General features: G+C 45.4%; 1 protein-coding gene across 1 annotated transcript in view; it reads right to left on the reverse strand.

Moving 5' to 3' along the window:
• The window catches only part of RAB20 (RAB20, member RAS oncogene family), a 39,780-nt gene extending 30,372 nt beyond the window's left edge, over window positions 1-9,408 (reverse strand). The window contains exon 1 of the mRNA XM_039491097.1: window positions 8,605-9,408. Within this exon, the coding sequence (XP_039347031.1) occupies window positions 8,605-8,773 (169 nt within the window). The 5' untranslated portion in view covers window positions 8,774-9,408. The remainder of the gene's footprint in view (window positions 1-8,604) is intronic.
• Between the last annotated feature and the right edge of the window lie 14,652 nt (window positions 9,409-24,060).

Below are 24,060 nucleotides of genomic sequence, written 5' to 3' on the forward strand. Positions count from 1 at the left end.
GATAGTTCAGTGAGTGTATGCTAGAACAGTGCTGGGGTTTTTTGTTTGGCTGGTTTTTTTAACACTGTATTCTTAAATACCTCAGGCCAATTATGGATTTAAACTCAAAGTTGGGAAAGAGTTTAAATCCAGAGTTGGGAAAACAGGAATTCCCATACTGGATCCAACATGATCTATCTCAGGGGTCGGCAATCTCTGGCATGCAGCTCACCAGGGTAGGCACCCTGGCGGGCCGCGCCAGTTTGTTTACCTGCCATGTTGGCAAGTTTGGCCGATCGCGGCTCCCACTGGCCGCAGTTCGCTGTCCCAGGTCAATGGGGCTGCTGGGAAGCCACAGCCAGCACATCCCTCACCCGCGCCACTTCCCACAGCCCCCATTGGCCTGGGACGGCAAACTGCAGCCAGTGGGAGCCACGATCGGCCGAACCTGCCGACGCAGCAGGTAAACAAACTGGCCCGGCCCACCAAGGTACTTACCCTGGCAAGCCGCATGCCAGAGGTTGCCGACCCCTAATCTATCTAAAGCAGTCTTCTGTCTCTCACGGTGACCAGTTCCGGACACTTCACAGGAAAGTGTAAGAACCACAAAGTAGGCAGATGTGGGGTAACATGGCCCCCACATTAGCTCTCGTCCTGAACTCTAGTAAATGGTGGCTTAACCCCTTAAACATGAGGTTTAGCATCGCCTACAAAATTTGTTAGCGTTAACTGGACAGTGTCATTATCCATGCAAACATCCAATCCCTTTTCGATCTTTCTAAATTCTTGGCCTCAACCTGTTGTAATTAGTTTCCACATTCTAATTACACACAGCATGCAAAAGTATTTCCTTTCATCAGTTCTGAATTTGCAAGCTTTTAATTTAACTGAATGCCCTCAAGTTACGGGACAGGGAAAGCAAAAGTTTTCTATCTCTTTATAGAAGACAACTTCCATGCCCCTAATCATTTTTGGATACTCTGCTGTGAACCGCCTTTAATTCTGAAATCTCCTTTTGAGATGTGGTGATCAGTAGAGCACAAAGTATTTTCCATCCCATTCCTTAAGTGTTTCCTGCAGACATAGCGCCATTGTGGACAGCGCTTAAGTTGACATAACTTGTGTTGCTTTGGGGGGGGGGTGTCTTTTTCACACCCCTGAGTGATGTAAGTTACACCATCTTAAGTGGTAGTGTAGTGTAGACCAGCCCACTGTCTGTACTGTGCCCAGGCAGAAAAATCTCTGAAATGAAAAGATTTTTTTCTTAAAGCAAACTTCCTGTTCTTGCCTTCAATTCCCACCCCCATGATCATCATAAGAGAGCGCGATCATATGCAGTGAGCTCGTTCTGCAGAGAAAAGTCAGCTTTGTTGCCAAAAGAAAGAGGATACATTGCAATTGAGGGCATGTTTATGATTCCCCCTCCCAATCATGGAAGAAATCCGCAGATGCTGAAGGAAAGCATTACAACTGGTTCATAGCTGATTATTTTTTGCTGCGGAGGAGTCTGTTCTCATGCAGAAACAGCTAAGCCTACGGGTGGGGGAGGGGCAGTTCTAACCATCGCGCCTCGTCATTCCTGTGCAAACACATGACTGTCTGGTGGTAAATTCATTAGCCAGCTCCTTTTGTAAAATACTATTATTGCCTCAGCAAATACAGTTTGTAAAATACTTTCCATCAACTTGCAAGTCTGTTACTTTGACAATGAGCCAGCATTAGACAAGACAGTCACTGAGAAGTTTTGTTGTTGCTGAACTTTCCTTTAATCTGTCAACAGTACAAATGCAAGTCATTTAAGTTTAGCATAGAGACAAAATTTCCTAAAGAAATTAGCAGCCTCTAAAACACTAATTGCACAAACCAGAAGGTAATTTTCCATTTCAACAAGCCAGGCTCCTGTAAGGCCACCAGAATTATTTCAATCTGCATTTGAACTCCAGTCTGCAGAAGATGAAAGGCTATGGGCTCTAACTCAAACAAGCACACAGCTTACTCACAGCAGGAAGATCTTCTTTTATTCCCTGACTGCTGTCAGCTGCCAGAAAAAAATGTATATTATATTTTTATATAAACATCCTTCATTCTCCAGCTTTTGATTCTACAGCCATTTTGTCAAAGAAAGATCCTTTTGCTGAGGATCTCACCTCTGTTGCTTGGTTTTGATTCCCCGCTCCCTCCCCTCCCCGACTACCAAGGAGATCTCAATACACCACATGCTTAAAGCCCAGATTTTTAAAAGGTATTTAAGGCATTGCAGCACTCAACATTCCAATGCTGACCTAGTTTAGCAGCCTAAATCTCATTCTAAAAAGGTCCTAGGCTCCTAAATCAGTTAGGTGTTACTGAGCACTGCAATGCCTAAATACTTTTAAAAATCTGGGCCTACGCTTTTGAAAATAAGGTTCCAATCCAGCAATTTATTATCTTTTAAATAGTGCAGTACTTTGTAGACATAGAGTTCACACTTTAGTTAGTAGCTTCAGGAAGAAAATTCTCATGAGTTAAACAGTCTTTTTAAAAAGTAATGCATGGAGTTAGGTTTTAATAGTAAAGTAATTTTGGGCTTTGACATTTTAGTATTGTTAAGACTCAAATATTCAATTACCTATATAGAGCAAAGCCTAATTATTTTAGCAGCCATCCGAGTTCAACAGAAACAGGTTAAGTTTACTATTTGCTGTGAAAAATCCTACATGAAAAATAAAAAGCAAAAATTTAAGCTCCCTTTCAGTTTCTGTACTCCCATCTTAAAGTGCATGCACAGAGAAAAACATAAGAGGTGTGGACTTAACTTAGCAATTGATCTTTTTGAGGTAAGAATGAGAGTGCAAAGGACTGGAGAGGGATTGGAGCAGCAGGGCCTCACCCAGAAAGACCTGACCTGCTGTTAGGCCCCAGTCTAGCAGAGCATTTATGAATGTACTTAAGTTTATCATCATTCAGCACAACACTTAGGAGTAAGCATAGGGACTGACTGACTGATTACAAAAAATACATCGCACCCGCCAGACCAACCTGATCTCCTCCTTGAGAAGATAACTGATTTTTTTAGACAAATCCATCTGGGTTTCAGTAAAGCATTTGATACAGTTCCACATGGGAAAATATTAGTTACATTGGAGAAGATGGGGATTAATATGAGAATTGAAAGGTGGATAAGGAACTGGTTAAAGGGAAGACTACAACAGGTCATACTGAAAGATAAACCGTGAGGCTGGAGGGAGGTTACTAGTGGAGTTCCTCAGGGATCAGTCTTAGGACCAATCATTTTTATTACTGACCTTGGCACAAAAAGGAAGACTGTGCTAATAAAGTTTGCAGATGACAAAGCTGAGAGGTATTACCAATATGGAGGAGGACCGGAATATCATACAAGAAGATCTGGAGGACTTTGAAAACAGAAACAGGATGAAATTTAATAGTGCAAAGTCATGCATTTAGGGAACTGTAGACTTATCAGTTGGAAGAGACAGAGGAGCAGAAAGACCTGGGTATATTGGTTGATCACAGGATAACTATGGGCCACCAATGTGATGCGGCCATTACAAAGGCATCCTAGTACTGCATTATCATCAGGCAGGCGAGGTATTTCCAATAGAAATAGGGTAGTATTAGTACCACTATACAGGGTGAGACCTCATCTGGAATACTGTGTGCAATTCTGGTATTCCACATTGAAGAAAGATCATTTCAAACTAGAACAGGTGCAGAGAAGGGCTACTAGGACAATCCAAGGAATGGAAAAGTTACCTTATGAGAGGAGAGTCAAAGAGCTTGGCTTGTTTAGCCTAACCAAAAGAAAGCTATGGGGAGATAGGATTGCTCTCTAAAAATACACCAGAGGGCTAAATACCAGGGAGAGAGAGGAATTATTTAAGTTAAGCACCAATGTGGACAGAAAAACAAACGGATATAAACTGGCCATCGACAGGTTTTAGGCTTGGAAATTAGATGATTTCACTTCTCTGATGGTTAGAAGTTCTGGAACAGCCTTCCAAGGAGAGCAGTGGGGACAAAAAAACCTAACTGGCTTCAAGACTGAGCTTGATAAGATTATGGAGGGGATGGTATGATGGGACTGCATACAATGGCATGTGGCCCATTAGCAACTGCCAGTAGCAAGACTCCCCAATGGCCGGAGACAGGGCACTAGATGGGGAGGGCTCTGAGTTACTAGAGAGAATTCTTTCCCAGGTTTCTAGCTGCTGGATCTTGCCCACATGCTCAGGGTCTAACAGATCACTGTATTTGGAGTTGGAAAGGAATTTTCCCACTAGTCAGATTGGCAGAGAGGTTTCCCCTTCCTCTACAGCATGGGACCTGGGTCACTTGAAATGTAAATTGTGGTTTCTCTGTAATGTGAAATCTTTAAAACACGATTTGAGGACTTCAGTAACTCAGCCAGAGATTATGGGTCTATTACAGGAGTGGGTGGGTGAGATTCTGTGGCCTGCAATGTGCAGCAAGTCAGACTAGCTGATCATTATGGTACCTTCTGACCTTAAAGTCTACGAGACTGCTGAATTAGGTCCATGACCTCTCAGGCTGAACCTGCCAAAGAGATTACTGAGTACAGCAAGAGGAGGTAAGAACTGGTGTATTTTGTTGAAAAATTCCAAGAGTCAAAGGAAATTTTGCTAAGAGTTTCAAAATGTCTAGCCAACAGCTTTTAAAGATTCCAAGTAAAACAAGGTACCTGTACTCAGTAGGCTGTGAAGGTGCTATAAGACTGAGTGTCACATTTTAGATGTTTGACTCAATGTTCTGTTATCAGCTGTTGTCTGGCATGAAAATTCAACTCTTTCCTGGAAATAGATATATGATTAGTTCTGTGCCAAGGTTATGCTTTAGTGACAATGCAGGATGTGCAGGTTTGCCTGATCAACATGAAACATATTTTAAGTGACTCAGGAGATCAGTGATTAACTTGACGTAGCAGCAGTATGTACTTTTCAAATCTGTGTTACTCTTGCAGTCAGAGTGATCAGTCAATTTACTTTCTCATTCCTCTTGTTTCATAATCCAAAGCTTCCTTGGGTTGACTGGTTTGTTTTTTTAAACCACATATTAGGATAGTCCAGCGTTTCTCGCATGTGGCCACAAGGGGCTTTTCTTGTGGCCAAAGCCTCCTAGATTGCGATGTGGGAAAAGTGGAGCAAAGCAGCTGTCCCTCCCAAAGGCCACCAGCAGTGGCTGGTCCTTGCCCCCTCCTGGAGCCACACACACTGTAGGAGCAAGCGACCAGTGTGAGCTCCCCACCTTCCTGGAGGCGGTGGGGCTCAGGCTTCGTCCCTGGGTGGGGCGGGGGGGGGGGGGTTGGCAGGCATTAGTCGTGTGGTGGCAGACTCCATCTCCCAGCTGCAGGGCTTCAAGCTCCAGCCCCGGGCTCACTCCCACACCGCCCCTGGTCCTCCCTGCCTCCCTCCCCACCTAGGGCTTAATTTGTCCCCCTGCTTGCCCAGGCTGAGTCAGTCTCCTGTGAAAAGTGATAATACCAAATATACAAATATCACTTTTCACAGTAGCAGATTTACTAGCTAGCACATCTAAAAAACAAAATCAACCAAAAAAAGCAAAACATGCAAAGCACCTTATTTGTGTTTCTATTCTGTTTAGGTCCAATAATGAATAGAGATAACTGCACATTACTTTTACTCTTGAGTCTGAAAAAAAAACCTGCATAAATAAATTACAATGATTTGGACATGGACATGTGCATATTTATTTGTTTTTCCTAAAATTAATTATTTTAGGAAAAATTGTCAGAGTGACCACCAGCAAGAGTTGGTGGCCGCACTCTGAGGCCACCAAAAAAATTATTTTGAGAACCCTGGGATAGTGTACAGATTCTATAGGTACATGCAGTATATTATTTGCACTCAAATATTAACATGAGATGTAAGTGTGAAATTCCCACTTTTGCCATGAGCCGTGATACTGCCAAGAGCAGGGTTTCTCAAATAGGGGTCGCCGCTTGTGTAGGGAAAGCCCCTAGGGGGCCAGGTCGGTGTGTTTACCTGCCCCGTCCGCAAGTCCGGCAGCGATCCACAGCCAGTGGAGCCGCGAACGGCCGGACCTGCGGACGGGGCAGGTAAACACACCGACCTGGCCCGCCAGAGGCTTTCCCTACACAAGCGGCAACCCCTGTTTGAGAAACCCTGGCCAAGAGGATCCCTTCACCTTTTCCTACTATTCCCTCAATTTTCTTTTTCTTCCTGGTATTTGTTTCATCATATAGTTATTAAATTTGACTCTCATCTCATTTAAATAAAGATTTCCTCTCAAGGACAAGGAAGCAGAAGACAACTGAGAAAAATAACTGGAGACCAGCCTTACTGTAGCTGTAATATAACTAGTATTTCTTCTGTTGAAACAAATTCCACCTATCAATCAATTACCTGCATTTACATGGGTCTGTCACAGCAGAGAGAATCAGCTACCCCCAACATCACATACTCCCCACTACCACATTAAGAAAGTCAGTTTGGTAACTGGCTTTTAAGTGTCCTAAGGTTTTTTGGGTTTTTTTTTGGGGGGGGGGGGAGGGAGGGGGAAGAGGAAAGGCAGGGGAGAAGAGTAAACTCCAGAAAGGAGAGATAAGGAGCTTGAAATACGTGCAGCTATTGGTATGGAAATAATATTTGTTTAACTGCATTTTGCTATATAAAATTAGAAACACAAATGTAGAAAACAAATAAATCAGACACTGTTTGATCACTTATCCAAATAAATATTTTTCCTTAAGAAATTTCAGTAGTTTCTTCTCCACACACACAGTTCAGCAAAAGCCACTTTAGATGGACTAGATTAAACAATTAAGTCTATGTCAACTGGACAGTATATTTATTGCACTGGTATTGATGAAACATGCGGAAAGTCATTAGACTTTCCTGTTAATGCCTCCGCGTCACCAAATGGAAACTAGGGTATTGCATGCTGTTGTAGTTCTCCATTTCTGGCAAAGTTTTACAAGCATGAACAGTACTAGAGGTTTTCATTTTTTCTCCCCTTGGACACTATTGAGTTAAATATAAAACCTTGGTCTTGCTTCAGTGATGATACTGTGAGAAGTTCTTGAATCCTGCACAAGTTGTTCTAAAGAATGATTCAATATTAAACATACAAGAGTGTTCACTGAACTTGAGTGTCATTTTTCAAACCAGAGCTCTCCACTATTATCTGTAGGGTGCGTATATCTGATCCTGGAAAGAATGTTGCAGAACATAAACATTTGCTCTAGCTTCTAACTAGCTACGAGTATTTTAATGTCTTTGTAATTTTTACGGTGGATGGATAAGAGTCTGGCACTGGCCTTTCAGGAAAAAAGTGTTCTGACCACTACTATAGGTAGACAAAAGTGAGGAGATGGGGCATATTTGCCACCCCCTCTAATTTTCATCTAAATTTTGTAAAAACTGCCCAAAATATCAGTAACAAGAACCTTACAAATGCATATAAATCAATCACAAATACATCTCATTTTAGACTTACTACTTATTTTAAGTTTTTATATCATATTAGTGCCCAAATAGGCTAGGCATCAGATGTATAGGAAAAAATAATTCCTGTTACAAAACCATGGAGGGGTGGGGGGTCCTACCATACTCAACATGGCAACAGACTGCACACAGCAGTTCCTCTCCCCGCTGTTGTGCCCCCATTTGGAGTCTTGGAACTTAGTGGAGAATAATTACTAGCTCGGGGGTTCTCAAACTTCATTGCATCACAACCCTCTTCTGACAACAAAAATTACTGCATGACCCCAGGAGAGGGGACCGACCCTGAGCCTGCCAGAGCCCTGCTGCCCCAGGTGGGGGAGGCGGGACACAGCCAAACCCAAGCCCTGCTGCCCTTGGTGGGGGCACCAACCCAAAGGGGGGGCCTGTAACTGGAGCCCCGCTGCCCAGGACTGAAGCCCTTGGGCTTTGGCCCCAGGTGGTGCGGTTGGGGCTTAGACCTGGCAAGTCTAACGCCAGCCCTGGTGACTCCATTAAAGTGGGGTTGTGACCCACTTTGGGGCCCAACTCCCAGTTTGAGAACCGCTGTACTAGACTGTGTTACAGACACGTCCCCACCCCCTTTAACGTGCTTTTTAAAGTAACAACATCATAACAAGTACAACAGCGACTCATGCAACTAAGCCATCGACCCCTTTACTTCACGGCATGAAAAAGAAGTCCCCCCTCCGAGACACGAGACTGTACATCCTGCGGCAGCCAAGCTCAGGTGTGCGGGAGCAGCCGGTTAGCCTGCAAATACCGACCCCGGCCAGACTTTAATGCCGCTGCTCTCCCATCCCACCAAAGGGCCCTCTGCGGCAACACACCCCACCAGCACCAGCACCCAACCTCCACGCCACCCCGGCGTTTGGTCCCTGAACGCAGCCGGAGCGAAGCGGAGCGAACTCCGGGCTACACACGCTGTGCTGCTGCTCGCCAGTCGCCCGCACCGCCGCTAGTCCATGCGCCAAAGGGGGGGGGGGGGCGGAATTCACTTTTCCGTTTGGTTTACACAAGAGACTGCAACAGCCCGGAGTCGCCAGGCTGCCGGGGCTCCCCCCAGCGCAGCCCAACTCCGCTCAGGCCCCCGCGGCCGCCTCTGCCCCGCAGAAAGGGGGGTTACCTGCCGTGTCCCAGATGGAGATGTTGTAGGGCCCCCACTGCTTGAGGTAGAAGGCGCCCCCGACCGTGCTGATCGTGTCCTGGAAGCGCCTCTCCATGTAGCGGTGCAGCAGGGAGGTCTTGCCCACGTTCATGTCCCCCAGCAGCACCACCTTCCCGTCGGGCTTCATCGTGCGGGGAGCCTCCGCCGTGCAGCGCCGCGCACTGCCCGGAGCTCAGCAGCCTCGGCTCTGCGCCCGCATCCCGGGCCGCCCCTTCCCCGTCTCCGAGCTCCTGCGGCCAGCTGGCCTGGCCGATCCCTGCCCGGCCGAGCGGAGCCGCGAGCGAGGGGGAGGGTTCGCCCCGCCCGGGCAGCTGAAAGTTGAGAGGCTCCCGCCTGGCCCCAGCCCCCCTGACAGGCTCCGGGCAGGACGGAAGAGGAAGCCAGGAAGAGCCGGAGCAGGGATCCAGCCGAGCCAGCCACGTGGGACTACCCGCAGCCCAGATTTACTCCTCCTCCAGTTCTGTCGCGGCCCCTCGGCTACCCCGCCACGGTGGCTGCAGTAGGAGACACTGAAACCAAACAGGGAGTACGTGGAGTCTAGTTCAGATTCCAGCCCCCTTCTAGGTAGAGCTCTGTATTCCGCTCGGCCCTGTGCCTTGGGATGTTCCCCCTGGAAAGACCCATGAAGAAGTTGACAATTCTGTGCTCAGGCCAGAGTTTGAATGATGGGCAGTAAATAAGGCCACACATTGAATAATGAGCATGAAAAGAAATATCGATTAGCTACTCAGTAAGCACCACTGGCTATCTTGTGTGCTGAGCTGAGGCAGGGGTAGAAAAAATAGTATGGGGGCATTTAATTAATAAGATCTGTCCCTGAGGTTTTCAGAGGCTTTACACACATTAAGTCATTAAATAATAAAGGCTAAAATTAGAAAGGGGGGAGGGTAACCTACTTCACAGCTTTTCTTGTGCTCACACAACTGAGGAACTTTTCCCTTTCATTCATGCTCTGAATTCAAAGGCCACCAGACTCCAGCTAGCAAAGTGGAAATCAGGCTAACCCTATCCAAATTCCTCCTCCTTTTGTTCCTCTACAGTGTGGAAACTAAAGAGAGTTAGCCTGAATTAGGAAGTTCCAGGAGGAGTTGTGGGTATCAGTTTAAGAGGTGCCTTCCGCCTTATTTAAGTGATAGATTTTTGTATTACTCTGTTTTACCGCCAAGTAGCAAATTTTAAATTTTCAGAGCCATTTAGCCAGATCTCAGCTGGTGTAAATTGGCTTAGCATCATTTAAATTAGTGGAATTACGTTACACTAATTTACCCGCGGCGTTGGCGCATCATCTTTGATGATCTCTCTTGCAGTCCTGAGGTTAAGCGATTTCAAAAGCACATTTCAAAAGATCATACATATTGTCTTGAATCTTAGGGTATGTTTGGTTTTTTTTAAATCATGGGTGGGGGGGAAGCAACAATATTTTTTAAAGGTAACTTGCTAGTTGCTAATTTTTCTCTCCCTAACACAAGTGAAAACAGCAACCCCTTTAATAGCAAGGGATCCCACATACACAGTCACATGTTTCTTGTTGAAATTGCTAGCATTCTTCTAGCTAGACGATTCGATTTCACATTTACAGAAAGCTTTGACTTTTCACTTACCTTTCCTATTAAAAAGGAAATAGTTCTGTGGCTGGTTGTTGGGTTTTTTTAAATCACTGCCAAGGAACTTTGCTTATGTTGCCCCCAGACTCTTTAGTCTTGCAGTTCCCGCCCAGAGATACATTAGCTACCTCCCTAATACTGACGATCTGAAGACATTTGTCCCTCGGACATACCAATTCCTAAGGAAGAGGGAGGGTGGGCTAAAGAACTTTTAAAAACTTATTCAGGAGGTCCTTAATGTGGAATGTGACTCAAGGCTGTGTGTGAAATATGCAAGGGATTTTTGTTTTCATTTTGATTATTATGGAGGTGGGGGCTGCTATGAAGAAAATAACCTTCCCCCGGGTTCCCATTTCCTGCCCAGATTCTATCAGCTCCAGTCTTTGGAAAGGGTAATTCACTGAATCAAAGTGCTTTTTCCAAGCAGCATAATGTGGTTGCTTTTTGTCTGGTAGCCCCAAGGTGAAAGTGTGGGAAGAATGGAATCAGAGATTTTTTTTAAATCAGTCTACAAGGAAAGTGTGCAAGGCAGCATGCTATTAATGTTGTATTAGTGATGGATTAACAGGAATCTGCCAGCTACTCAGAATACACAATGACAAACTAATGAATTGTTTGGAAAGCCAGCCTTTGTACTTCTTATATCTGAAATAATGAAATAAGCAAGGGTTCAGGCTGAGACAGGAACTTTAATACTTTGTTAGGATTTTATGGCTTCATTCTGCATGATCTGGATTCTTTCAGAAAGTCATAAGGTCTGTCTACACAAGGAAATGACCCACAGCTGCCTGGTTGTCAGCAATAGGATCCGCCCTGAACATGGTTCAGCTGCTAGTGTGGACATGACAAAACTATTTCCAGTGTTAATACACAGAAACACCAGTCAGAACTGTCTCAATTGTGCTTTCCATAATAGTGCTCAGAACGGTTTTGTCCCATCTCCACTAGCAGTTGAACCATTTTCAACAACCCTGGAGTTGCACACTGATTTACACAGCTGAGGCCCTGCAATTCTCATGTTGCTTGCAGGAGGACTGAACTGTTTGTGGCAGGGCTTTGGAGCTGTGCTCCACCTCCGCTCCAGCTCCAGGCAAAAACCTGCAGCTCCACTGCTCCGGACAGGGCCAGCTTTAGGAAGTGCGGGGCCCAATTCGAACATTTTCAGCGGGGCCCTGGCAGGGATGACTTAAAAAAAAAAAAGTGTAAAAAAAAAGCTTTTTTTCCATGTAAAAAGCTTTCATTTCTTCCATGTATTATTTACTTTCTGTAACTATATAAATAATAAAATTATATATTATGTACATTGCATCATATATGCTATTGATTGGTTATTAATGACTGCCGTTTCACACGTATGGGTGCCTGCCACTCCCTGGGGGTGTGCACATGTGTGGGTCCCAGCTGCTCCCTGCCCCCCTCATTGAAGCAGGTGTGCAGGGTTACTGCCCTGGGAACTGCAGGGCAGCAGTGGACATGGGGCTGGTTGGAGGCAGGGCAGGGGCTGACTGGAGGTAGGGTCTGGCTGCAGGCAGGGCAAGGGGTGCGGGGCTGGCTGGAGACGGGAGTGCGGGACTGGCTGGCTTCAGGCAGGGGGGTGCAGCAGGGGTTGGCTGGAGACAGGGCAGGGGGTGCGGGGCTGGGTTCAGGGTGGGCAGGGCTGGTGCGGGCAGGGGTGTGTGTGGGGCTGGCTGGCTTTGAGCAGGGCTGCAGGGGTGTGTGGCAGGGGTTGGCTGGAGACAGGGCATGGGGGTTTGGCAGAGGCTGGCTGTGGGCAGGGGGTGCAGAGCTGGCTGCAGTCAGGGGGGGCAGCAGAGGCAACTGGAGCCCCGGCCCTTTAAATAGCCCCCAAGCCCCCCCGCTATCCCAGGGCTCTGGGGGCTATTTAAAGGGCCCAGGGCTCCCCTTCTTCTACCTCGCCCCGGACCTTTTAAATAGCCGCAGGAGCCCTGGGGAATGCGTGGAGGACGTGGGGCTCTGACGGCTATTTAAAGGACCGGGGTGGCAGAGGCAGCTGGAGCCCCGGCCCTTTAAATAGCCCTCGGAGCCACCCACTACCCCAGGGCTCCGGGGGCTACTTAAAGGGCCCGGAGCTCCAGCCGGAAGAGCGGGGCTGCAGGGTAGGGCTTGCCGTGCTCCAGCCAGAGCTCCAGCTGGGAGAGCAGGGCTGTGGGGCAGCCACGCTCCCGCCGGCGCTTTGGTCAGGGGAGTGGGGCCACGGAAGACCCCGGAGCAGACCGCAGCCGGGGTAAGTAAAAAAAATTTTAAAGGTGCCTAAGGCGCGGGGCCCTCTTAGGCGCGGGGTCCGATTCCCGGAATCGGGCGAATCGGCCTAAAGCCAGCCCTGGCTCCAGAGCTGCTCCGCACTCCAGCTCCAGACTCCGCTCCAAAGCCCTGGTTTGTGGGTCTTGTGACTTCTGGAAAATGCATTTGGATATAGAGCACCTTCCTCACAAACTTGCCCAAATATAAGGGGACTGTCGGCCTTTACTTAGTGGAGTTTTTTGGTTGGCCATTTCCCAGTACCAAAAGAAAGGAGAAGGACTGATGAGAAATCAGGACTCTGAGATTGACAGTCCCCAGGAGCAATGGGGAGAGGCCAAAGCTCCAGGTCAGCCTGATTGATAGGGCAGGTGGCAGGGTGGATTTGATTTAAATCACTAAGTCAGTAAGACTCGATTTAATCATGGATTTCTATATAAAAGTGCATTCTTGTTGGTTGTTATAACCTTAATACATATTCTTCACAACTCTGAGGTAGATGTAGGTTTCATTTTTAGAAGGTACACATGATACATTTTTAAAGTGATTTATTTTGAAAACTTTTCAGATTAGTTTTACAGATCTATCAGAAAATGAATGGTGGTTTGGTTATTTCATTTACCAAAGGTAATTGAAGCAGATATTTATAAAGTCATTGAGAGGTGAACTATCTCCAGTTCAACAGGTTAATCATTAATATTTGGAGGATTTTCTTGCCATGCTGTATTAGGAGGAGAACATCACCAGAAAGACATTTAAATTGTTTTATTTAACTAAACCAACAACATTATATATTCTGGATTTTTTTCTTCAACAGCAAACTTATAATATTTTAACAAAACAAGCATATGAATTTTTGAATTTAGTTAAACATTAAAGTTTTTAAAATGAGGTTTGTTTTTGTTAAAATTGTTTTTAACTAAAATAGTTAAATGAAATATTTGAAAAAAAAATTAAATTGACTATGTCAGTCAGGTCAACATAAGAAACTTAAAATATTGGCTTCTGCAGCTAACTCAATCATCTTCACCTTCATTTTCCTGTTTGTTCATAATCTGGAAAAGAAAAACAAGCTTTCCCGCTTTTTCAGGTCCCAAACAATTTCTCCATTTGGAATGAATTAGACCAAAGGAGGAAAATATTCCTTCTACACCGGCAGAAGAAGCTACTGCTGTTAAAAGTGGGATTATCACTTCATAGAATCATAGAATATTAGGTTTGGAAGAGACCACAGGAGGTCATCTAGTCCAACCCCCTGCTCAAAGCAGGACCGACACCAGCTAAATCATCCCAGCCAGGGCTATGTCAAGCTGGGCCTTAAAAACCTCTAAGGAAGGAGATTCCACCACCTCCCTAGGAAACCCATTCCAGTGCTTCACCACCCTCCTAGTGAAATAGTGTTTCCTAATATCCAACCTAAACCTCCCCCACTGCAACTTGAGACCATTGCTCCTTGTTCTGTCATCTGCCACCACTGAGAACAGCCGAGCTCCATCCTCTTTGGAACCCCCCTTCAGGTAGTTGAAGGCTGCTATCAAATCTACCCTCATTCTTCTCTTCTCCAGACCAAATAACCCCAATTCCCTCAGCTTCTCCTCATAAGTCATGTGCCCCAACCCCCTAATCATTTTGGTTGTCCTCCACTGGACTCTCTCCAATTTGTCCACATCCTTTCTGTAGTGCGGGGCCCAAAACTGGACGCAATACTCCAGATGTGGCCTCACCAGTGCCGAATAGAGGGGAATAATCACTTCCCTCAATCTACTGGCAATGCTCCTACTAATGCAGCCCAATATGCCATTAGCCTTCTTGGCAACAAGGGCACATTGTTGACTCATATTGAGCTTTTCATCCCCTGTAATCCCCAGGTCCTTTTCTGCTTAGCCAGTTGGTCCCCAGCCTGTAGCAGTACATGGGATTCTTCCTTCCTACATGCAGGACTCTGTACTTGTCCTTGTTGAACCTCATCAGATTTCTTTTGGCCCAATCCTCCAATTTGTCTAGGTCACTCTGAAACCTATCCCTACCCTGCAGCATATGTACCTCTCCCCACAGCTTAGTGTCATCTGCAAACTTGTTGAGGGTGCAATTCATCCCATCATCCAGATCATTAATAAAGATGTTGAACAAAACTGGCCCCAGGACCGAACCCCGGGGCACTCCGCTTGATTACTGGTTGCCAACTAGACACAGAGCCATTGATCTCTAAACATGGAGCCCAACAATCTAGCCAGCTTTCTATTCACCTTATAGTCCAACAGTCTATCCACCTTATAGTCTATCCTAACAGTCCACCTAGCATATATTGTCCAATAGTTTATCCACCTATCCACCTTATAGACAAGTCTCTGAATCCAAGTGCTTAAGTGACTTCCACCAGTTCACTAGTGTGAATTTCTTTAAAACATCATCAGCAAACATATATTTCTTGAATGGTTCTTATTCCCAAACTGGGTCTCTTTTACAGCCTGCTGCCATTATAGGTTTTCCCTTCTAGTAAGAGAATGGTATGGTAGATCTCAAATCAATGAAGGCTACACTCAGAAAGACCTCAATACTTCTGGAATATGCTGCTCAAATAGTTTCACTTTTGTTTCTACTGCCTGTCCCTCTCTCCTCACATTTATCTCCAGACTTCTTCTCTAGATCTATTCTGCCCACAACAATCTTCTGTTCATTGAACTTTTTTAAACTTTGCACTTTTAGAGAGAGGTAAGGGGTTGACTCTTTGTATACAAATTTGCAGAGGGACAATAGGGTTGAGGGCTGTTATTTCTCACCTCTATATATTATTTATTTATTTTAAAACATTTTTGCTGTTAATTGCCACCAGCCAAGAGGCCTTGCAGGCCAGACACAAATCCACAGATTGAGAACTGCATCTTCTAGACTGAACACAGAGTCCCATTGGGTAGATAGCCCCTGAGCTAAGGACATTGAAGGCCTTAAAATGCAAGCAGGCCTGCTGCAGTCATGCCTGCGGAGGTCAGGGATCGGGACGACCGGACCTGTCCGCAGGCATGACTGCGGAGGGAGCGAGCTCACTGGAAGAAGTATCCTGCTCCCTGGAGCCTGAGGGCATGTGGCCACTGCCAGAGCAAGTTTCTGACTCGCTGCATCCCTGGAGCACAGCCAGGGCCTGGGCAGAAGACCAAGGATGTGTGAGGAAAAGACTGAACTTCCCTTATATTCCAGAGACGGCTATTTGTGGTTCACCTGTGTCCACAGAGCAGGGTTGTTTGTTTTCCTTTAATTTTTCCTTATTTTTTAATTAGTTGCTGTTTAATAAATCGTATTTGCTTTGAACTATATGCAATGATCAGTGGGGTCAGGGAAGCATCCAGAGCAGAGAGAGTACCCCTGTCCTAAGTGACCACAGCAAGAATGGGGGTCAAACCCCCAGGAATCCTGGGCCCAGCCTTTTGGGTATTACAAGAACTCTGTCACTCAGGAGAGTGGAAGGGGAGCCCTCGAGGTCAGACAGGCTTCTGGGTAAAGGGAGCGGGAATGAGGACTTAGATCCTTTCCTTAGCCAATTCTACCGGGTTAGTGCATAAGCCAGGAAAGTTCCCCACAATAGTGGGATCATAGAATATCAGGGTTGGAAGGGACCTCAGGAGGTCATCTAGTCCAACCCCCTGCTCAAAGCAGGACCAATCTAAATCATCCCAGCCAGGGCTTTGTCAAGCCTGACCTTAAAAACCTCTAAGGAAGGAGATTCCACCACCTCCCTAGGTAACCCATTCCAGTGCTTCACCACCCTACTAGTGAAAAAGTTTTTCCTAATAGCCAACCTAAACCTCCCCCTCTGCAACTTGAGACCATTACTCCTTGTTCTGTCAAGGAACAAGGATCATTCCCCTGGTTACACAAAGCTCATTACTAGGGCTCCGTGTCTGTCACAGAGGTCGTGGAAGTCATGGATTCCATGACTTTCCGTGACCTCCGTGACTTCTGCAGGGGCCAGTGTGGCTGATCCCAGGGCCGCCCAAGTAGCTGGCTCTGGGGCCAGCTGCTCAGGTGGCCCTCAGGACAGCCACACTGGCCACTGCCCCAGGAGCCCCTGGCAGCAGTCCCAGGACAGTCAGAGCAGCCACAGTCCGCAGCCACCAGGCCAACAGTGGTCTCTGGGTGGCCGGCAGAGCAGCCATGGTCTGCAGCCCCAGGCAGAGGACCCCACCCAGCTGACTGGAGCAGCCGTGATCCATGGCCCCAGGCAGTGGTCCCCGCCCAGCTGGCCAGCCAGAGCAGGTGCAGCCCCGGGCAGCTGTCTCTGGCCAGCCGGAACAGCTGCAGTCCATGGCCCCGGGCCGTGGTCCCCAGCCAGCCAGCCAAAGCTGCCACGGTCCACGCTGGTCAGACCAATCATGGGCCATGGCCGCTGGCAGCTGGTTCCAGTGGCCCCAGCGCACACACCCCCAGAAGCGGCTCCCCAGTGTCTCCCCCCAGCGCCCCACTCCCAAGATTTAATCATAGGCATTTTTAGTATAAATCATGGACAGGTAACGGTTTATTACCTGTGACCTGTCCATGGCTTTTACTAAAAATACCCTTGACTAAATTGTAGCCTTACTCATTACTGTCTATGTACAGTAGAACCTTTAATTTGTATTAGGCGGTCTGTGAAACCTTCACGCCCATCCTAGTATGTAAGTCAGCATTCCTGTGTTACATATTGGGAAACTGAGGTGCAGAGTAGGGAAATGACTTAGCCCAAAGTCAAACAGTGAGTCATTGGCACAGCCGGGGTAAGTAGAACCCAAGAGTGCTGTATTGCTATTATTTTGTATCCTTTCACTCTTTTATTCTTCTCTCACACTTGCCTTCTTTGCTGTGTCTTAATCTCTTTTGCTTCCTTTCTTTCTCTGTCATCCCCCTTATTCCCCAGTTTTTCTCTCTTCAGATCACTGAGGTCTGCATGGATGGATGCTTGTTAACCTGTACAGTAACTCTCACACTTTTTCAGATTTCTTCCTTCCGTCTCCTTTTTTTGCTAAATAAATGACAAATCATTTTGGATCAGATTGTAACTGGACCTGTTCCCCTTTAAAATATACCACCCACTGTTAGTTTCATACATACTGAGTGAGTCCTTTTTGTGTTGCCTTTATTCAAACCACAGTATACAATATACAGTTGTATATCATTGAAGTGACAGGCTATTTGCAGACAGGTAAGAAAACAAAGGTGCCTTCCCCAAGGATCCTGTACTCTGAGATCTTGAATCTGTAAAGGGGTCCGCAGCCCATATCCTTACTCATGCATGTTGTCCTATTCACTTACTGCCTATATAATGAGAAGTACTGAAAAGTAAGAGTCATGAGTCCTGACTAACTGATGTCTTTGCTGTTAAATCATGGCTGCTAAGTGGAGTGAAACCAATGTGTTTTGGGTTTTTTTGTGAGAATATTTTTTGCACATTAGTAAGATTCTGCTGCACATGGAGATCTTTTTACCTACTGCTGCAAAGAGTCCTGTGGCACCTTATAGACTAACAGATGTATTGGAGCATGAGCTTTCGTGGGTAAATACCCTCTTCGTCGGATGCATGCACCCACGAAAGCTCATGCTCCAATATGTCTGTTAGTCTATAAGGTGCCACAGGACTCTTTGCTGCTTTTACAGATCCAGACTAACACGGCTACCCCTCTGATACTTACCTACTGCTGAAATGCAGATGCCTCTGGGGTAGGGTAGTGCAGATGTTTAACACAGACTTTTTACAGTGCTGCTCAGAAGTTAGAGCAGAAAGTGGTTGGAATACCATAGCCATTTGAAACCACAGTGGGGATTTTATGTTTTGTGTTAACAAATACATTAAAATATAATAGGCAATATAACTATGATACTATGCCTTTGATATCCATGTTGGGTGGAGAGATCGCATGCAGCCAAGCAATTAAATGCTGTATCTGCAAGAAGCTTCTGTGGTTGTGTGAAACTGATACACCTCTACCCAGATATAACGTGACCCGATATAACACGGGGGGGGGGGGGCTGCGCACTCCAGCAGATCTAAGCAAGTTCGATATAACGCGGTTTCACCTATAACGCGGTAAGATTTTTTGGCTCCCGAGGACAGCGTTATATCGGGGTAGAGGTATACCTATATCTCAGCACTTCTGACCATGTATTTCAACCGGACACCGCAATTCAGGCAGATCAGGGAGAAGTGACATCAACAAATTTTCAGTGGCAGTGAATAGTCCCTGTAACTCAGCTCTTTAGATGTTTCACATGTATCATGCCAACCACAGCCTTGGCACTATGAAATTAGATTGTAGGTCCCTCTAATCCAATATCCAGTTCAGCTGGACCTTGATACTAGCACTACGGGCTGATTCAGGCAGTATACGTTACTTTATACTCTCCATCCTTTACTGTCATTTAAAAGCATTCTCACTCCTCTGTGATCATCAGCCATTAACAATGGAGTAGGTGTGGGAAGGGCTGGCTGGCTTTATATGAAGATGGTTATGAGGACACACAACAGTGGAGGTAAGTGGTAACCATGGGGAAAAGGAAGTCTCCCACAAAAACAGTAATGTGTGGTAGCATTGCTCAGGTAAACAAAAAACTCGATCCTGTGAAGTGTTAAGTACCTTCAGTTCCTGTTGATTTCAGGAAATCAGGTTCATCATGCAGAGCACAGTGTGTTTGCCCTTCTCTTCCCTATGCCCAGCACCTCAGGATGCTGTGTAACAAAATAAGGACCATTAAAATAATTACAGAGCTCATCTGCAAAAACTCTGGAAGACAAGAAGAGCCTGTAAATTGCTCTCAGATGTAGAAACTCAAGGAACTAAGCTGTTGTAATATAGAATTTCCCAAGGTCGTGGGTGACCTGTATCTGGGGAGAGGAGTTACACAGTAGTGATCCGGACCCAAGAAATGTCAGATATGAGTTGGTTTACAAGGGAAGTGTATCCTGGCTCCTTTACCATAAGGATAATCAGTGCATATGGTCTATGCACATATCAGATTGCTTTTTTAGGGTTTTGCTCAGTCCCATCAATATGGCCTTTGCACACACTAGTTTATTAATGTATGGTTGCACATGATTTAGTTTGAGCAGGGGGTTGGACTAGATGACATCTTGAGGTCCCTTCCAACCCTGATATTCTATGATTCTATGATAAGCATTGTACTGCCAGTGTGGATCTTACATTTATGTAGAGCACCTTTCATCTGCCATGTGGCCAACCCAAAGTGCTCAAAAAGCATAAGATTATCTTAAAAATCATGATTTTTAAAATAATAAATGTTAGGTTCTTTACATTTGCCTTCTGGTTTCAAAATCTGAATCTTTAGGGTATACTTCTGCTCCTCTACTACTTTTTCAAACTTTTTTTCGCTACCACGAAGAATACAAGTTTACTTTTTTTCTTTTTAATGAAAGCTGAGACTCTCACAAAATCACTTGACTCCAGGAGCTGGGTCTTTAAGAAAAACAACAAATATTGTGAGAATTGGCAACCTTGCAACTGGAGGGCTCCCAAAGCACTTAAGAATTTCACTGTTGAATCTTTAACATGAAAAACCCTTCACAAGTTCATTACTAAACAAGTCTCCGCAAATGTCCTGTCTCTCTTTGTATAGCAATTGACTTTTTGGTCAAAGGTGGAGACTGTAGCCTATAAAGATGAGGCTTGCTTATGTTATATAGAAATGTGTTGTAAGTAGGCTGAAAAATCTAATTCCTAAAAATAGGCTTGACAATAGTCAAGTGAGGCCTGATAAAATATGAGTGAAGTAAAGTGAGACAGCTCAGAGGCAAGTTAGAGAGATAAATGAGGACATAAATCCCAGGTCATATTGTAAACCTGTTTTTGTCCTGTTTTTTACAATTGTTTTAGATATGTTGTTAATGTTTATGAAAATGTGGTCTGTATTGATAGTTCTTTGCAGGATATTTCTGCAGATGTTAATTAAGATGATGTTTAATCTTAAACAGCCAATGAAAAAGTAGAAAATATTTAATTATGGTGAAAAGGTGGATTTATTGTTGATTAAGGAGTGTTATTATACGAGATTATAAAAAGAGTAGCATGCTAATTTTAGATTAGACAGGCCCATCCATCATCAAGGAAACATTAGAGAAAGGGTTATACCCACTCTGTTCATTTAGGGACTGATCATCCCTACAAATATCATTTCATTTTAGAATGTGAGTACAGTACAGTGTGTGATTCTATTGTAATGCTCGATTGCTTAACTATTTTATATTAAATACAAAAAATTAATTTTATCACTGTGTCATTCATAGAGGCCAATGGAAAGACACCCACTGAATCCAATAGATGCTGGATCAGGCCCTAAAAACAACAAGGGAGTGATGTCATAAATGGGCTGCTGCCTCAACTCTCTCCCCACAACATACCTGCCCATGGTGTACAAATTGCTCTACTTTTCCTGTTTTATTAAAGTTCTCAGTACTGCCAGCCCCAAGCATTCAAAAATCATGTCAGGCCCCTCAAATCACATGACTGGCTGAAAAAAAACATAGATTTTATTTAATAAATGTGGAGTTCTTTTTATTGACTTTTGATTCCTGAACCTTTTGAGTATACTCACTTCACATTTTCACAACTAAGAGAACTAAAAACTTACATTTTTAAGTGAAAGCTGAAATTGTCAGGCATTCTCTTGATTTCAGGAGCTGGGACTATAAGAAATTCACCAAAAATCCAGAGATGTGATCAGATCACAAGAGTTGGTAACACTGCTTCTTATGCTGCATCCATCATTGTGGTATATGAGCGACTCAGCTCTTTGCTACCTTTTCTGGGCTGATTGCTGTAATTACTACCAAAAAAAAATGCTAAAAGAAAGTATTTAGGCTACAAAAGTGAACCACAGAAGAGCAGCTGCATAGAATTTATGGAGCCCTGGCGGTATGGAGCAGTCTACCCATATCAAAGAAATTGCTGGATCAGTGCCTTAATCACTGAAGTAAGCAGATATGACTCAATACACAGAGTAGCAGTTCTGTTAAGTAAGTAGGCAGTGCTGTTCTAAGCCATATGGGTCCCAGGATATTAGAGAGACAAGGTGGGTGGAGTGACCTGAAGAAGAGCTCTATGTAAGCCCAAAAGCTTGTCTCTCTCACCAATAGAAGTTGGTCCAATAAAAGATATTGCCTCCCCCACCTCGTCTCTCTAAGGCTATGTCTACACTGCACACCTTACAGTGGCACAGCTCTGCTGCTTCAGCCATGCCGCTCTTTGTCGACTAGAGAAAGCTCTCTTGCTGACACAATAAAACCACCCCCAACAAGTGGTGTCAGGAGAGTGTCTCCCTCCAACAAAGTGCTGTCCACACCAGCGCTTTTTGTTGGTAAAAACTTTTGTCGGTCGGGAAGGATTTTTCACACCCCTGACTGGCAAAAGTGTTACTAATAAAAGTGCAGTGCAGACATAGCCTCAGTAAGGAAGTGTGAGCCTTACAGAGACACCCCCCGCCCGCAAACAGAGACACCCCCCGCCCGCAACTGCAGTCACATTTTAGGAGCCTGACAAACAACAAAAACAAAGAAATTCATTAGGGCTCTTGCTTCCTCCTTATCTCATCTAGATTTCATGGTATTGAAAGGAATGTCAGATGACTCTGTGTTTGTTAGGTACAATGGGATATGTTAAGGTCCACACAGCTGCCTCTCTTGTGAATTTTCCAGCTTCCATTGGTGTTAAAGATTAAACATGTTTTCAGTATTTTTGTATGGATGTTCACTGAAGTTATTGGGTTCTGTGTGGATACAGCAGCCTTCACAGAAGTTGCAGGATTGGTGCCTACACTACATTTTATTATTTTTTTTACTCCTGTTGGCACTGCAGGGCATATTTAATGATATGAGAGTGAGCTAGAGTCTGACCTGGCTCACATATCATCAGGAGAATGGTTAACTAACATCCTAATCCTGCAACTGGGGCCATTGTCAGCAAATCTTTGCTCCTATGCCAAGTCCCATGAGCTCTAGTTGCATACAGGAGTTCAACCACGTGAATCTGATTGCAGGTTTGGGGCTTAAGTTCTGATGGCAGAAGCTTCGATGCTGGTGCGTGAGCCAGAAAGAACACAGCTTGATTTTTAACTCCCAGGTTGAGTTTGCAACACTGGCAGTTAGACAAACCATAATTTTATTTGTAAATTCACTCTCTAAATCATTAAGAGAAAATAAACCTGGAAATCTACGGCCTGGTCTACACTATGAGTTTATTTCTAATTTAGCAGCGTTAAACCGAATTAACGCTGCACCCGTCCACACAACGAAGCCCTTTATTTCGATATAAAGGGCTCGTAATATCAATATCTGTACTCCTCCCTGACGAGGGGAGTAGCACTAAAATCAATATTGCCATTTCGAATTAGGGTTAATGTGGCCACAATTCGATGGTATTGGCCTCCGGGACCTATCCCACAGTGCACCATTGTGACCGCTCTGGACAGCAATCTGAACTCGGATGCACTGGCCAGGTAGACAGGAAAAGTCCCGCGAACTTTTGAATTTCATTTCCTGTTTGCCCAGCGTGGAGCGCTGATCAGCACAGGTGATCATGCAGTCCCCAGAATCAAAAAAGAGCTCCAGCATGGACTGTACGGGAGATACTGAATCTGATCTTTGTATGGGGAGATGGATCTGTTCTATCAGAACTCCGTTCCAATAGACGAAATGCCAAAACATTTGAAAAAAATCTCCAAGGTTATGATGGACAGAGGCCACAACAGGGACTCGACACAGTGCTGAAACTTAAGGAGCTGAGACAAGCATACCAGAAAGACAAAGAATGAAAGGGATACATACGGAGGGAGGGGCGACTGATGACTGTAGCTATTTCACAGTTCCCGCACTCTCTGAAAACCATTTGAATTCTTGCTGAGCCCCGTCCCCACCCCCACCCCATGAAAGCAAAGGGAAAAAAATCCTTTCTCACCTTTTTTCAATGTCACCGTATGTCTACTGGATGCTGCTGGCAGACGCGGAGCTGCAGCGCTACACAGCAGTATCCCCTTCCCTTGCCTTGCGGACGGCAAATGGTGCATTATGACTGATATCCGTCATTGTTGTCCCGTGAATGCTCCTGGCTGGCCTCAGTGAGGTCGGCCGGCGGCGCCTGGGCAAAAATGGGAATGACTCCCAGGTCATTCTCTTCTTTAAGTGCTGTCTAATGGAGATTCAGTCCTGCCTGGAATATCATAGCAGCTGGAGGTTGCCCTCCCCTCCCCTCTTTGATCTCTGCTTGCAGAGGCAATAAAGTCAATGTTGTTTCAAATTCCTGCATTCTTTATTACTTCATCACACAAATGGGGGGACACTGCCACGGTAGCCCAGGAGGGGTGTGGGAGGAGGGAGGCAATGGGTGGTGTTGTTGCAGGGGCACCCCCTAGAATGGCATGCAGCTCATCATTTCTGCGAGATGTCTGGGGCTGTGACCCAGAGCGGCCGTTTGCCTCTCTGTTTTTTTAGTAGGACTGACTCTCCCTTTAGACAAAACTTAAAGAAGGGAATGACCTGGGGAGTCATTCCCATTTTTGTCCATGCGCCCCCAGCTGA

This window comes from Mauremys reevesii, linkage group 1 (genome assembly GCF_016161935.1).
Source record: "Mauremys reevesii isolate NIE-2019 linkage group 1, ASM1616193v1, whole genome shotgun sequence".
Classification (NCBI taxonomy): Eukaryota; Metazoa; Chordata; order Testudines; family Geoemydidae; genus Mauremys; species Mauremys reevesii.